The sequence below is a fragment of the Lepidochelys kempii genome, chromosome 18 (genome assembly GCF_965140265.1).
Source record: "Lepidochelys kempii isolate rLepKem1 chromosome 18, rLepKem1.hap2, whole genome shotgun sequence".
NCBI lineage: Eukaryota > Metazoa > Chordata > Testudines > Cheloniidae > Lepidochelys > Lepidochelys kempii.
In genome coordinates, this window is record NC_133273.1 from 11,700,032 (window position 1) to 11,716,831 (window position 16,800).

A 16,800-nucleotide genomic window follows, 5' to 3' on the forward strand; every position below is an offset into this window, starting at 1 on the left:
TTCTAAACTCAGGATATACAATCTCTAACAGATATCTTTAACTATATACTGTCATTTTAAAATGTTTACTTCATTTTAGTAGATTTAACTGCAACTATTTACATTACACAAACAAGACAGTCTTGTCTGTAATACAACAAAAAAAGAGTAAGAAATGTGAAGTGAGCTGTAGCTCACGAAAGCTCATGCTCAAATAAATTGGTTAGTCTCTAAGGTGCCACAAGTCCTCCTTTTCTTTCTACATATAGTAGAAACCCATATAGAAACAGCCATCTATTGAAGGTGACAGTTTGGAACTTAATTTCAGGAATACATTGACTGGAAAAGTTTACGACAGAGAAAGAGGAAGAGAGGAAAATGAAAGGCAATTACTACATGTTTCTGGAGTCCCCCTGAATTAAGCCCAATAATAAGAGAATTGTGTGCCATTCCATACTTATTTCTAAGTCTTTATGCAACACAGAAACTCAAAAAGAAAAAAAGGAAAGGAAAGGAACAAGAAATTGAACTAAACACAGGTCATTGCGATTACTACTCTGATGTCCCAGTGCCATTACCATGCTGCTCAAAACCAGAATTGATAATTTTACAGGTAATTTTATGTGGTCTTAAATAGCATCATCAGGATCATACACTTTTTAGTGAATCCCCTTAAAGATTTTCCCAACTTGAGCAGAGTAAAAGGGGGAAATACTTCTGTACCTAATATTTTTCAAATAATCTCCCAAACATTTCTCCATTCGGAACAATTCTACTCAAGTGTGGGAATAAAATCCATTGGCCCTAGATACAAATGCCTTTCTTCCTTGTGACTGCAACTACCCTTTTCAGTGGCTGAAGAATAATATGGTGCCAGAAATAGTTTATAATTTTAAAGTAATTAGGTTAGAGCAACGGGGATCTCAACTTCTTATTTTAAGTTTCACCTGAGCCAAAGAAGGGAAAAAAAACAAACCTATTTTACCCTCATATGCTGGAAGAACTCAAGAGATGCAAGGTTCCTGGCATCTACATTATAACCATCTTTACCATGATCAGATCTAGCTTCTGGGGCTTGTGCAATCCCTCGTGCTTTGGGGTGAGGGTGTGGGGACGGAAGGACACCTAGAAACAATCAATTTTACCTTTTTTTTTTTTTTTTTTTTACGGGTATCTAGAAGTTTTCTTTGCAAAGGAAATGTAAGTCAGTTCATAGCATTAAAAATGTCATAAATTTTTCCTAAAGACCATTGTTTATGCAGAGCTCCCTATTCTCCTCTACTGCCAACCTATGAGTTACTCATGGTCCCCTATCCTGCTGAACTGATTCATGTGTTATGATGGTTCTGTGGAAATTTTTGCGAACAAAAGGCCTACACCAAACTGACTTCAATAGGAGTTGGATCAAGCCAAAATTCTTTACATCTTACTGTTTTTGAAAGTTAGTTTGGAAAAAATGGTAATTAAGTTTGTTTTGAGTACTTATAAACAGAACCTCTTCATTACAAGATGTGACATGCACAGCTTAGCATTCATTACTGGAAAAGTCTACTGACATAAATACTGTTACAATATAGAAAGTTTCAAGCTTTTGGTATAAGGGGATTAACTTTACTTTATAAATTAGATATATTTCAATAATATTTACATTAAGTGTTATCTAATGGATACCATATTAACTAAGTATTGCATAATTTTTAGGAAAAGAAAACATGTACAGTACTTTTTAAAACTATATACTTTGTTGTTAAAAGTGTTTATCATTTGACTATCAGAGCCATTTTCTCCTGATTTGCTAAATTCCAAAGCATAAACATTTTTCAATTAATCCTCACAATAAGGAAAGTGAAAAGGTTTGTTTCAGAGAATCCAAGTGTAAAATTGCACTGACCATTATACTTGATATGTTCACATACATAAAATATAAGGCCAATGCTAACCAGATTAACCTAAATCAATATATGCTAGGTTTAAATCAATTTGTGTCTACAGAGAAATTTACACACGTTTAAATGGATTTAAAATACGGTTAAACAAGTGTAACTTTTAATATAAGCAAGGCCTAAGATTTTGGTTTCCATTTGCAGTTTGGGAGTCCTGATGGAATAAGTGTTGGGTAAATTATTTATTTGCACAGTGTCAGTGTGATAGTGCCATACAACCAAGAATGAAGGCCCGGGTCCTGCTCCAATCTAAAACTAGAATGGGTTGACAACAAAGAGAAATGGGGGAATTCAGTGCTGTGTTAAGCATGCAACTTCTCAGTTCCATGGTTGGTTGTTTTTCCCTTTTAATTTGCTGAGTGTAGTGTTTGAGTTGCTAAATCAATGTCTAAATAAAGTCTTCTGACCCTGTCCTTCCAAACCCTTCAGTCCAAGCTCGTGCAATAGAACAGCTCCTATGTTAGCAATACTAATTAAAGCAACAGCTCTACTTTGAGGAAATCCACGATCACTTGATTTTGATGTAGAGTAAGCATACAACTATACCTAGAAACAGAGAACCTTCCCGTGGAAGAGTTTTCAGTAAAAAAAATATCAAAAATCTAAAATTTACCTACCTGAGCCACCCCCTTAAATTCTGTCTACAACCACATTTTTAAAAAGTTACAAACATTAATATTGTATCTTAAAGGTAATGCATAATTCAATAATATGTACATTATAGTGGTAGTGCTGGTTATTATAATGTACAGGATCTTCCAAACTTTGAAGGTCATGTGTTGAACATAAATACACAAAGAACTTTGTTGTTTGTAAGTTCTTCATAAGAGCAGTAAATGGTTACAACACACAACATACATGACCAACACATAAAAACAAGGAAATGAAAAGTTAAGCCACTGAACAATACATACCTCTATTCCTCCACACAGAGGCACAAACCTTAATCATTACTACAACTACCATAACACTAAGGACCACACATTGAAACCTGAATTCTGACCCCCTCAACACAACCCATCTCATTACCAACTACCTTCTCCCAAAGCTATTAGATTGGATGTTCAGTGTAGTAGTGTTGGGAGGAAACAGTTTAGTAAAAGTATGAAGTAAAGTATGGCATCCTTAGTGGGACAGAGTTAAGGTTGTGGTGCATTGTCTGTGGTACATTCCGCCTACCCTGTGGTGTTCTCTCTTCTTAGCTGAAGGCACTAGATCAGTGGTTTTCAACCTTTTTTCATGTGCAGACCCCTAAAAATTTTCAAATTGAGGTGTGGACCCCTTTGGATATCTTAGAAATAGTCTGCGGACTCCCAGAGATCCACGGACTACAGGTTGAAAACCACTGCAGTAGATGAAAACAAAACTGCTTTCACCCCCAAAGTATTATATACATATCAATTGTAGATAGGTATACATATCAATTGTAGAATAATCCTTCTGTTGTACATTTACTGTACAGTGTGACCTAAGTGTACTTATTTGTTTTGTGTTTCTTTAACAGTTCTGGATTTGCACTCTGGAACTGGGAGGATGAGAAACAACATAAGTCATTTTCCAGCATTTGTCTATCTTGTCTAATTAGGTTGTAAATTCTTCAGGACAGGAACATCTCTTATGTGTTTATACAGTGGCTTGCATGGTGCTACTATAATAATAATGAAGCACTTTTTTTGGATGGAGGTGTTTGTGCTTGTGTGCAGTGTTTACACCTGAAAATATCAAATTCCATTATTTGGTTTACATTTGTGGCACTACAAATCAAGTCTTTGAGCTATTATGTGTGTCTTGTACTTACACTGATTTATACAGTACTGTAACTTGATAGAATGGGATCTTCCATAAACAAATTAATTTCACCTGAAGTTGGTCACATCTTTTTAATCAAGCCGATATAGAAAATTTCTTCTAATTGAATAATTTGCAGTGAAAATTATTAGTTAGTATTTGAACAAATTATTAGTTAGTATTTGAAGACAAAGTGCTAAGTACTGTATTGTGTGAACATACTTTTTCCAAGAACTTTAATGTGAACTTTAAACCAAAGCCTTTCATTAAAAAATAGTAAGTTTTTTTTTTAATGACTGATTTAGAAACCAATTAAAAGTTTAAATAGTAGGGGTGAACTGCCCCCAGTTACATGTGCGCACTGGAAAGACGTACACCAAGCAGCCTACAAAAGTCCTCCTAACTTGAAAGCACCACCTTGTAAAGGGTGGCAGCGTTATTCATTTTTTCTCACTTTAATATTCAAACCTAGACCTTCAATATAACAAAGTCCCAAATGAGCAATTTTGCTATTAGTTAATAACAGAGAATGGGAAGAAAATGAAAGATCTACATAGCTCTGAGGCCCTACTCTACTAAACATGCTCAGACAGACAAGACTTTGCTTATCTTGGCCTAGAGGTTTTCAAAAATATTACAGTGCTCCAATATTTTGAAATTAGGCTTTTTGAGTCACAGACTAAAAATCCACAAAGCCATGAAAAAACTTAAACTTGGAAAAAATTAGGTGGGAGCAGTATTTTAATTAGGTATGCAGTACTAGTTTGAATGCCAAACAATAAAATAGAGGACATTATGTACACACCATCACTGCAAAATTCTTCTTTTGTGGGGTAGATTTCTTCTTCTTTTTTTTTACTTCCAAGAGGAATCTCCTTAGTTTTATTAATTATCATCAATTGTTGTGACAAGGGGCAAGTGAGTAAATTGTGTCCCTACTCCAGTAAAATCTGCATGATCGTTGTGAAAGGTTAATATATACAAACAAAAACATATTGTGCAAAATTTCTAGACGAGGAGAGCAGCACCATTCCAAATGTTCAAAAACCCATGTTAACTGCAAGACTACACCATCTAACATTGAGAGTATTTCAGCTCTCTGAATAAATTCATAGAACCAGTGGTACCTGTCACTTTAGATACGAGGACAAAAGTCCCTGCCCCCAAGAGCTTGCAATTTAAATCAGACATTAAAAAGAATGACAACTGAACACAGGGGGTACAGCATGGGAGGAAACATTAAACAAAAAGGAACAGGAATTAATTTTAAAGAGCATTTTATCAAGGACATTATACAGCTCTGTGTTCTTGTTTTACGTATTTATTACGTTACTTTAAAAAAAAATGGTCATGCATCAGAGTAGGGGTGAACTGTACCTAAGAGAGATCAGGGCACATTAAGAAGGAAGCAATTTCAGGCACACTAAATGATGTGAAAAACAAGCTTTGCATTCAAGGAGATAGACAAGTAACATTACTTTTTGAATATATGTTTTAAATAATTTAGTGCAGTAATATGGCTCTAAGGTTCCAAAAAGTTAGAAATGCTTTTCTATAGGAGACTATGTTCTCAAAGTCTTTCTGCAGCTAAATTTGCTTGCTTTTCTTTGCAGTAATGTAACTTCGGGAATCTGGCTCTTATAATTGTGCAGGCTAATTACCATGGATTTAATCATTTTGGATAATTAATAAAATTCTGCAAAATACTAGATCTTGTAATGTTGTGGATCAGACAAGCTTCATTACCAAACAAAACAAAACAAAAATCAGATTAATTCAAATATTCTTTAAAAAGTTACAAGGAAAATTACTAACTTGCGTACATCGAAATCTGTGCTAAGTGACTCTCCAAAGCCTAATCTATACTAGGAAACTGACCCAATGTTGACAGTTGTAACAGTACTAAAAACTGCTTAGCTTCTAGTATAAACTAAGATTAGGAAGACTGGAGTTTGCCCCTTGTCCTACTTCTCAAGAGGATATATGAACAGGAAAAGCAAAAGCTGTTGAAACAAATGCTTTCAGATGTGATTGGGAACAACTGTAAAGCTGGCAAGGTAGGTTTACTTATTAATTTGCCAGTAAGGGAGGCAGCCATGTAAACTGAACCTTACATCATAATCTGTTATTCCCATTTATTGGGAAGTCCTAAAAGCAAACCATACATCTATATTTAAAATTTGCATTAAGTACATCTTTGACAAAATCCTGCTCAGTGGATGGAGAATGGCTATGTTGTCAGTGGTCTTTTTGCAAGATATTTTCTCCCCTCAATGAACAGATCTTGTTGTGCAGTAAATTTGCAAGAATGCAACACAAACAAATTTTCAAAATCTGGATAGATTCATCGATTCCAAGACCAGAAAAGACCATTGTGATAATCTAATCTGATCTCCGTGTAACAACAGGCCACAGAACTTCCCAAAAATAATTCCTGGAGGATAACTTTTAGAAAAAAATCGAGTCTTGATTTTAAATTATCAGTGATGGAGAATCCACCAGGACCCTTGGTAAATTGTTCCAATGGTTAATTATTCTCATCATCATCATCGGTTAAGATGCTGATTTCTTTTGCAAAATCCTTCTATATTTGGCAAGGTTGACTGAGAAGTTTGGAGCTAGGAAAATGCAAGAGCAGCTACAATTTTTCTCGTGGATCTTCCAATCATGCTTTCAAACTGATCACAGCACACAGATCATGTATGATAGCACAGATCCGAGACAGTTTTCCACACTGATAGCCGGTACAATCTATGTTGTTTGTGACACCTTGCTTGGGAAATGCTGCTTACTGACTATGTGGACAAGTTGGGATGACTACTGGCAGAGTAAGACTCACTAGCATTGAATCAATTCTCATGAATGAACAGAATATAGTCCATAGACAAAGGACACTTCATATATTAAAATGAGATATTAGATAAACGAGAACAGTGATGACAAGATTAGGTGAACATGAAGCTATATTGCCTTTATTTGGAACAATGCTATCAACGCGCATTGCTAGTAGATTAATCCTTCCCTTAATCAGAGAAACAAAGTGTATCTCATGAAACTGTGGTCACAGTATTTTCAACTTCTTTAAAATATATGTAAGCCATCAGGGCTCTGCCTTTTTTTTTCTCTCTTTTTTTTTAAGTTGGGGATATGAGAGTTGTCAAAAGTCATGCATTATGAAATGAAAAAATGGAGAAGAGTAAAATACAGACCCTGCCTACATCTTTTATTAAAAGATTAAAAGACCAATAGGAACTATGTATTTCTTGTTATTGTCTGAAAGGATCCATCTCAAGCAGGCAGGTTGTGCTGAGTAATGATTTGTGTGCCTTGAGCATGCCTAGGAATTGAGAAATGCTGATCACCAGTAGTCACTTGCTATAGCTCAGTATTGACAGTTGTGCTGTATCAAACCATTAACAAGCCCAAATACAAAATAGAGCGTTCATACATATCTCAGTTTGTAATAGTGGCTTGCAATTTTATTCACAGAGAAGACACACCTTGGATGGCTAGAACTGACATTTCAAGTACATTTTCTCACTGTTCAAGAATTTGGTTTCTAAGATCGGAAGTGTGACGTTTCATTCCATATTCTTTATGAAAATATGCATATGATATGAATATGATGTAACAGATGTACTTTACGCAAGATGGCTCATGTGAGATGACATTGAAAAGGTTATGATTTACTGAATGCAATTATCCAATTTGTATGCCTGTATTATTTCTGTCTCTGAAGTAAGGAATATTGACTATATTGACAAAGTAGTATTTCAACTATACTGCTTTGGGTGATGTCCACTGATAACACTTCAGGTACGACAATGGACAAGCCAGACAGGGTTGATGGCTCATCAGCAAGGACAATGGACCGTGAAAAGGCTTGGCCTTCCTGTGGACTGCTCCATACTACCAATGACTCATGGATGCTGTGATACTACAGAGTCAGGTGGTCTGGTCACCTGATACTAAACATTACTGGGGACTTCTTGGAACTTTCCACTGGAAGGGGGTGGGGGGGTACAAGTTTGGGAAACAAAGGATTTCTGCCTTATGTAAATCCTATTTAAGAGTGGGAGGAAGGCAAACGCGACGACTCCTCTCCATGGCCTGTCTGCCAAAGAAGAAAGACTGCTACAGCTACCTCAAAGGAAGGCAAGGGGAGAGTCCAGACTGAGACAAGGGTCCAGTCTGAAAAGGAATGTAATTGGAACTCTGAACCACAGAAACTTCGCAACCTGCCTAAAACAACATTTAGGGTGAGAACTTACATTTTTTAACCTGTTTCTTAAGTATATTGAGCCTAGCTTGCGTATTTTGGTTTATTTGCTCAATAATCTGCTTTGTTCTGTCTGTTTTCTCTTGTATTCACTTGAAATTCACCCTTTTGTAGTTAATAAACTTATTTCTTGTTTATAATATAACACAATTTTTGTAATTCCTAACAGGAGAGATGGCAGGGGGCGGGGCGGCAAGAAGTTGTGCATATCTCCCTCCACATTGAGGAAGGGAGTGAATTTCATAAAGCCTCTGGGTTTGTACCTCTTAAAAGGGGTGGGCACCAGAGTGTTGGAACAAGCCCTAAGGCTGAATCTTTCCAGAGCTGATCTCTGTCTCTGTGCAGCTGGGTGTGGCCCTGCCTGTGTGCTTGGTTGGAAGAGGCTTGTGAGCCTACCTCAGCAAAGCCAGGTAAAGGGCACCCAGGCTGGCAGAATAGGCTGACTCAGTGGCACCCCAGCACATCAGGTGACACCCCAAAGGGCCCAAATCCATCACAGAAAGTACAAAAATAAAACAGGTTCTTGAAGAAAAAGGAAGAAATGGATACCAAAAAGTCATCGACACTTCACAAATGGACAGTGCTACCTTTAAGGTTTTGTAGTAAATGGTCCTGTTGATCTCCAAAGGGAATAGATTTTGCTCCTTTCCTGAAAGAGCCCAGTTCACATATCGCAGCCAATTTCCTTTCCTTGGATCAGTTGCATCAACACACATCCATCCCAAGTTTGGGTAATATACCTTAGAAATAAAAAAGAATGAGTTACTCATGGGCAACCGAATTAGCCTTAAATATAGATGCTTAAATACACAGGAATAATTTCAATAATTTATGACAGAAAGGCATTTCTTGATGAAAAGATTTATGAGAATGGTACAAACTAAATATTTTACTGAAATTTGCCAAACCAGGTAACACCCCTCACCCCTGGGAGTGTGGAAAACTGAAATGTACACGCATTTTCCCTCAGCCTGTATAGAATTTGACTGATTTTTGAGGGGTGGGGAGATGTTTATACTAAATGGCTCTTAAATATTAATGGCATATTAATCCTAAAACACAGGGGATGAAATTCTGGCCCCACTAAAATTAATGGCAAAAATCTCATTGATTTCAGTGGGTCCAGGAATTCACTTTCAAGTTATTTGAAGCTATTGGCTTAGGAAAGGTCAGAAAGAATTATAAACTTGTAAGTCCTCTCAAATGCAGAGCATACTGTTTACTTCAGGTTACAGTGCTTGGTGCACTGCAGACAAAGAACTAGTAACTTGATTGAGTTGGCATATTTTCCTCTGATATTGCGCTTGCAAGTAACTGGAGACGTATATTATAGCACTTAACACTCTCTGTGACTGTGCCTACAGTGAGTTGCTAGAATATGTGCTATATAAGGTACCTGCAGTTCTGTGGATGCAAAAGTATGGGAAGTCAAACTGGGAAATATGACTTTTTAGCATATTACATAACTGTGAACTCTGAAATAGCCCCACCTGGGCCAGTGCTGGCAGTCAGAACACAACCAAATGAACCTTTAAAATTCAAATTACTGATTGTGTCCTCCCAGCCAAATATTAATCCAGAAAATGTTGTTTCAGTACTTTGCAGATGCTCGGCACTGGGATGTCTGATTGAGGTCTATGTATATCCTTACATGCTAATACAGTAACTGGTTCTTTTATATTATCAATGTTTGAAGTAGTTTGTTAGATTTCCCTCTTTCTCTAGAAGTGGAGTAGACAAGAGAACAACAAGTAGGTAAAGAGTGAGTGAGAGTGTGTGCGCACGCACGCGTGTAAGTAAAAAGAACCTCTTGCCCTAGGAAGAGAAAACTATTTCTCACTGTGAAATTAAGAGATCAAAATTAATTTGACAAAGTTGCAAAAGGGTTATGTAATCGCTGTGTGCATTATTATTTTGGCAATGAATTGTACATTACAATTTGACCTAATGTGCTCATCTTTTCTTCCTATAACAGTTCTGTGATTCCACTGGTGAAATACTTCAGTGTTGAATGTATCTATGTTGCATTAATATTAGGGCTGTCAAATGATTAAAAAAATTAATCGCACTGTTAATAGAATACCTTTTAAAAAGGATATTTTTGGATGTTTTCTGCATTTTCAATTACATTGATTTCAATTACAACACAATACAAAATATACAGTGCTCACTTTGTATTTTGATTACAAATATTTGCACTGTAAAATACAAAAATAGTATTTTTCAATCCCCCCATTACAAGTACTGTAGCGCAATCTCTTTATCATGAAAATTGAACTTACAAATGTAGAACTATATACAAAAAATAACTGCATTCAAAAATAAAACAATGTAAATCTTTAGAGATTAAAGTCCACTCAGTCCTACCTCTTGTTCAGCCAATTGCTCAGAGAAACAAGTTTGGTTACAATTTGTATGAGATAATGCTGCCTGCTTCTTGTTTACAATGTCACCTGAAAGTGAGAACAGACATTCGCATGGCACTGTTGTAGTCAGTGTCACAAGATATTTACGTGCCAGATGTGCTAAAGATTCATGTGTCTCTTCATGCTTCAACCACCATTCCAGAGGACATGTGTTCATGCTGATGACGGGTGCTGCTCGATAACAATCCAAAGCAGAGCGGACCGATGCATATTCATTTTCATCATCTGAGTCAGATGCAAGAGGCAGAAGGTTGATTTTCTTTTTTGGTGGTTCAGATTCTGTAGTTTCTGTATCAGAGTGTTGCTCTTTAAGACTTCTGAAAGCGTGCTTCACACCTCGTCCCTCTCAAATTTTGCACAGCACTTCAGATTCTTAAACCTTGGGTTGAGTGCTGTAGCAATTTTTATAAATCTTACATTGGTGCCCTCTTTGTGTTTTGTCAAATCTGCTGTGAAAGTGTTCTTAAAACGAACATGGCATTCATCAGAAAATGTTAATCTACTTTAAATTCTCATTCCACTTTATTCCGGATTTACTTTCATGTGTAGACAAATCCTAATACTTGCAATTAAAATAAACTGAATAAAATTGTACTGTTCATAATGTTTTAAATTAAACCTACATTAGTAATTAAAGGTACACTGTTTTAAGAAATTTAAAGTTAATTAACAAAACGATTTAACTATATCAATTTGGCAAGTCTTCAAGGAATAATTCTTTAAATGATTAAATAAGTATACTAAACGTTACATTATGCATTAACTTTTATTGTCCCCATTTGATAGATTGAAAAAAGTAAACATCAGAAAAGTTGGAAGTTAAAATAATTTACTTTTTATCTGTTTCAGTGGATAAAGTACCATTTTACCGTGTGAAGGCGATCTTTAGTGTTTTTATAAAATTTATCCAGCTACAGGTTTGAAATGTTTGATATTCCAAGATCCTGTATAAATTGTTTTCAGGTGGGTTGTACTCCATTTAATTATCTTTAACTAATCAAGACAGCTTGCAATAAAATCAGTTCCCTGACAAGTGATCTGTTTTCAGCCAACATATAAATCCTCTTTGCTTTTAAGACAAGATATATGCCTACCACATTTACTATTTGAATCAAAGATAGATGTCTATAAGGGTATCATGAGTTGTCATACATTCTTTCCAAACCACAGCAATAATCACTTTTTGCAGCTGGAGACATCTTTATTTAAAATTGTTTTTCCTACCTCGATACATATAGTGGATTGTAGAGTACAAGTACGGGGCTGCTCACATAGAAATTTCGGGGGAAAGATTTACACACACCTGCTACGAATAGAAAAAGAAAGGAGAAGTACAGACAGATTCTGGAAGTTTGTTTAAATTTACTATTTGCTTCTACTCCTCTCCAGTCTATTTAGGAATTGTAACACGTCTTTTCTCCACCCCCAAGCTCTCTTCGGCCCTGGCATTTTGCACCGTTTAGCACAGCACAGTTCCCCCCAATACTAGCAACAGTGCAAGTGCTATTGTCTACCAGGCATAGGGTCAGATGACAATGGCAAAAGTGCCTGCACCTGTGCTGTGCAAGGCCCATGCCACTCTGCTATTCAAAGAGCATTTTAAAATAACCCCTTTTCAGAGGCGAGAGTTGTGCTGCCCCTGGAAATGGGGCATAACTTTGTTAAAATGTTTTCCTTTTGTTAAAGCCAGGGAATGTCTAGTCTTCATTTAAATAAAACAAATGACCTGGGCCCTATCTACAGCATAGACCTGCTCACTGAAACCTGCTTTTTTGAAAATGGCATTGTTTTAGTGTAAACTGAATTGTAAGAACTACTTGTTTGTCCATATATTTAGCAAGAATGATGAGGTGTTATCTGGTAGTTATGTATACTGCAGCAGCACCTATAGGTCTCTGCCACATCAGGGCACCATTAGGCTAAGCACTGCACAAGTATATAAATAAGCGACAGACTTGGCTCCAAAGGCTATATAGCGTGTAAAAGACATAAGGTCAGCAAGACAGACAGACAGTGGAAGATGTGGATGGGGTAAAAAAAAAAAATTGGGTGAAAAATTGTAAGTAATGAGCCAATCCTCTTTCTACATTTCTAAAATTTTCAATATGGCATCTTTTCTTCAGCTTCAAATATACTTTGGCTAGGGGGAAGCTACACAGTGAACAGACTGCTATCCCAGACTGCTGCGCTGGGCATCACAAAATGCGGAAGAGATGGCCAGCCCTCTGTGGAGATAGAGGCGGTTAGGGACTATTTAGAAAAGCTGGACGTGCACAAGTCCATGGGGCCGGACGAGTTGCATCCGAGAGTGCTGAAGGAATTGGCGGCTGTGATTGCAGAGCCACTGGCCATTATCTTTGAAAACTCGTGGCGAACCGGGGAAGTCCCGGATGACTGGAAAAAGGCTAATGTAGTGCCAATCTTTAAAAAAGGGAAGAAGGAAGATCCTGGGAACTACAGGCCAGTCAGCCTCACCTCAATCCCTGGAAAAATCATGGAGCAGGTCCTCAAAGAATCAATCCTGAAGCACTTGCATGAAAGGAAAGTGATCAGGAACAGCCAGCATGGATTCACCAAGGGAAGGTCATGCCTGACTAATCTAATCGCCTTTTACGATGAGATTACTGGTTCTGTGGATGAAGGGAAAGCAGTGGATGTATTGTTTCTTGACTTTAGCAAAGCTTTTGACACGGTCTCCCATAGTATTCTTGTCAGCAAGTTAAGGAAGTATGGGCTGGATGAATGCACTATAAGGTGGGTAGAAAGCTGGCTAGATTGTCGGGCTCAACGGGTAGTGATCAATGGCTCCATGTCTAGTTGGCAGCCGGTATCAAGTGGAGTGCCCCAAGGGTCGGTCCTGGGGCCGGTTTTATTCAATATCTTCATAAATGATCTGGAGGATGGTGTGGATTGCACTCTCAGCAAATTTGCAGATGATACTAAACTGGGAGGAGTGGTAGATACGCTGGAGGGGAAGGATAGGATACAGAAGGACCTAGACCAATTGGAAGATTGGGCCAAAAGGAATCTGATGAGGTTCAATAAGGATAAGTGCAGGGTCCTGCACTTAGGACGGAAGAACCCAATGCACAGCTACAGACTAGGGACCGAATGGCTAGGCAGCAGTTCTGCGGAAAAGGACCTAGGGGTGACAGTGGACGAGAAGCTGGATATGAGTCAGCAGTGTGCCCTTGTTGCCAAGAAGGCCAATGGCATTTTGGGATGTATAAGTAGGGGCATAGCAAGCAGATCGAGGGACGTGATCGTTCCCCTCTATTCGACATTGGTGAGGCCTCATCTGGAGTACTGTGTCCAGTTTTGGGCCCCACACTTCAAGAAGGATGTGGATAAATTGGAGAGAGTCCAGCGAAGGGCAACAAAAATGATTAGGGGACTGGAACACATGAGTTATGAGGAGAGGCTGAGGGAGCTGGGATTGTTTAGCCTGCAGAAGAGAAGAATGAGGGGGGATTTGATAGCTGCTTTCAACTACCTGAAAGGGGGTTCCAAAGAGGACGGCTCTAGACTGTTCTCAGTGGTAGCAGATGACAGAACGAGGAGTAATGGTCTCAAGTTGCAGTGGGGCAGGTTTAGGTTGGATATTAGGAAAAACTTTTTCACTACAAGGGTGGTGAAACACTGGAATGTGTTACCTAGGGAGGTGGTGGAATCTCCTTCCCAGAAGTTTTTAAGGTCAGGCTTGACAAAGCCCTGGCTGGGATGATTTAGTCGGGGATCAGTCCTGCTTTGAGCAGGGGGTTGGACTAGATGACCTCCTGAGGTCCCTTCCAACCCTGATATTCTATGATTCTATGACTTTTGGCTTACGCTGAAGCGTCAACTAGTATCTTTGCAAAACCTTGAGTGATAAACCCAAAGCCAGACTTCATCCTGAGTCTTCCATTTTGCTGCATGATGTTGCATCATTTGAATTATTTCTGAGGTTTAGTTCAGATACACTTGAAGTATACATTTTTGTTCCTCCCCCATATTTTACATATCTTCATTTGAAAGTATACCTCTAAAGTTCATTAAAACAGGGACCATTTACTAAAGTTTATTAGTTCTGTGGTGCCCACACCATGCTGGTTTGGAACAAACTTGTTGACTGAGGGTAAAATCCCAGCAGAATCTGCCACAAATTTCTGCACATTTGTTAGTCTTCTCATTATACCACAGATAGAAAAAGAGTGAACATTGTCCTTGTTAAGTGTTCAGATTTCATCAGCTGATTTCTACGAGTGTGCTTGTAAGTTCACCAAATCCTTACATCTGTGAAAGTAAACTCTTCCACAGATCAGGACTATAAAAACAGTCTGAGTAGTTGAAATGAAAGAGCAGCACAATGTAACATTGTTAGGGAGTGCAATCCCAGAATGGAAGACCTAGCAGATATGGAATGCATGGCCAAACTAACTAGATTACTTATTATTTCAACAAGTCTTCACTGTGCTGACTTTAAGTCTTGTCCACAGTGGGCAAGGAAACAGCGTTGGCAACTCTCTAGGATGCTGTGACTAAACATAATTCCTGCTGGACAGGATCTAGATGGCTTGGCACAACATGCCTCAAATTCTGGGCTCATCAGCAGATAGCTGTTCTTCCATGGGTTTTCTAGTAATGCCACCACACTCCTTTTAGCTGCCTTCTCCTCCAGGAAAGGAAAACATGTACAATCTTTCTTCAACCAGGCTCTGAGCATACAAACACAGAACTATACCATACAGAGCTGATTCAGAAATGCCCACTTCACCTGAAGTTTGCTAATTATTAACTAGGTGGAGATACTGACTTCAAGGGTCTCACCCTTTCTCCAGACTACTTTAGTTTCTTTCTTAAAGATCCACTACTGAGCAGCACCCTCTTTCACAATTTACCTTGTTCGAGTTAAGATGCTAAAATGGTTTTCAGATGTGAGAGAGTTGGTAAATATGAGTCTGGGGGCGAACTGCTGCAGATTACAAATCTCTTTTCAGCCTACATTTTTCAACTGCTAAACCAGTACTAAAGCAAGCTGTAACTGACCCCTCAACCCTTTTATTACCTGCATTGCAAAGCAGATCACTTTACAACAAGTGGTTCAGAAACATCAAATTAATACAAGATGTAATTGTCAAATAGAATTGGTAATTTACTTGGTGTAAGAGGTTTTTGCTGTATGAACTTTCACTATGCACTACAGAGAAAAAAACGTGCAGCTGAGGTAAATAATTTACCTGACTGATTTCATCTTGTTATATGTACTTGTACTAGATCTAAGCCTGAGATGCACTGCATTGTAGTATCCTCTTGTAATGTCTAGAGGCACTTGATGGCTTATCAGGCATTCTGCTTGAATTATTTTGATTCTTATTTTACTGGCTGTTAGTTTGCTTTTATGGGAAATTACCATTCTAGGTCCATTTCTGTGCCAGGGTTCAACAACTAGCTTGATGTGTGTGTGTGTGTGTGTGTGTACACAGTGCTTCATAGTTTGTTTTATTTTATTAGGCAGGTGGCCAACAGGGATTACTGTTGGCAGGTGGCCAACAGATATCATTAAAATCTGTTTCTTGAAATCTGTAAAATGTGCACATAGCATGTCTATTAAATAATGTGTTACTATCACTGTTACCCAGCCTCCCCTCAACTCTTTCAGTTTGTTTGTAACACCCACGCGTTGCAGTCTAACCAGTTTATAAACTCTTTAGGGCAGTACAATGAACTGTTTCTTACCCTTTCCCTCTACAGCAGTCTTAACTCGGTCTTCTTGCCAAAATGAAACTCAGACTTGAATAGTTATGAACTACTTGAAAAACGAACAAAACAAAGTGTCCCCTAAAATAATTTTAGTATGTAAGACTGTTATAGCAAACAGAATGGCTTTTAATGGAGCTACAGTGCCTATCTGGTAATTTCCCACCACTAAGTTTCCTACAGAAGGTATTCATGTTGTAGATCTACCTCTTACCTTGAGACTCTGGGGAAGATTACAGATTTCCATATTGTATTTTAATCCTTTGTACAGTCACCAAATTACTAAACAGAAAAATCTCTTTTCAGAGCCTAGGTTTACTTTTAGCATGGATTTCTATTGTTCATTGTTTAATAAATTCTCAGCGTTACTATTGAGAGATTACAACTGCATATTATACTTTAAAATTGCTGTTCCTACTTTCCAGTTTGCCCACTAGTCTAAAATTTCAAGGTAGCTTTTCTCCAACAAATATACTTTTAATGCCTCCCATGGACCCATCCACACCTTTCAATGATCGTATTACTTCCTACTATCTATTAATAGATCTATTACAAGTCCCTAAATTATCACCTTCATGAAGACAGAGGGATTTGAAATGAAGATAGCTTTTAGTCACATTTACCCAAAATGGTGAAACAAACGAGCACA

At 37.8% G+C, this 16,800-nt stretch overlaps 1 protein-coding gene across 6 annotated transcripts in view; it reads right to left on the bottom strand.

Annotated features, from left to right (window-relative positions):
• Nucleotides 1-16,800, bottom strand: part of PRDM2 (PR/SET domain 2) — a 119,505-nt gene that overhangs the window by 66,990 nt on the left and 35,715 nt on the right. For 4 of the 6 annotated variants that reach the window (XM_073317137.1, XM_073317135.1, XM_073317138.1 and 1 more), the window contains exons 1-3: nucleotides 11,640-12,004; nucleotides 10,357-10,640; nucleotides 8,577-8,729 (exon numbers count right to left, since the gene is read on the bottom strand). In XM_073317137.1, the coding sequence (XP_073173238.1) occupies nucleotides 8,577-8,729; nucleotides 10,357-10,640; nucleotides 11,640-11,649 (447 nt within the window). In that variant the 5' untranslated portion in view covers nucleotides 11,650-12,004. Of the gene's footprint in view, nucleotides 1-8,576; nucleotides 8,730-10,356; nucleotides 10,641-11,639; nucleotides 12,005-16,800 lie in introns of those variants that run through there. The other 2 variants (XM_073317140.1, XM_073317134.1) reach the window with 2 other exon arrangements.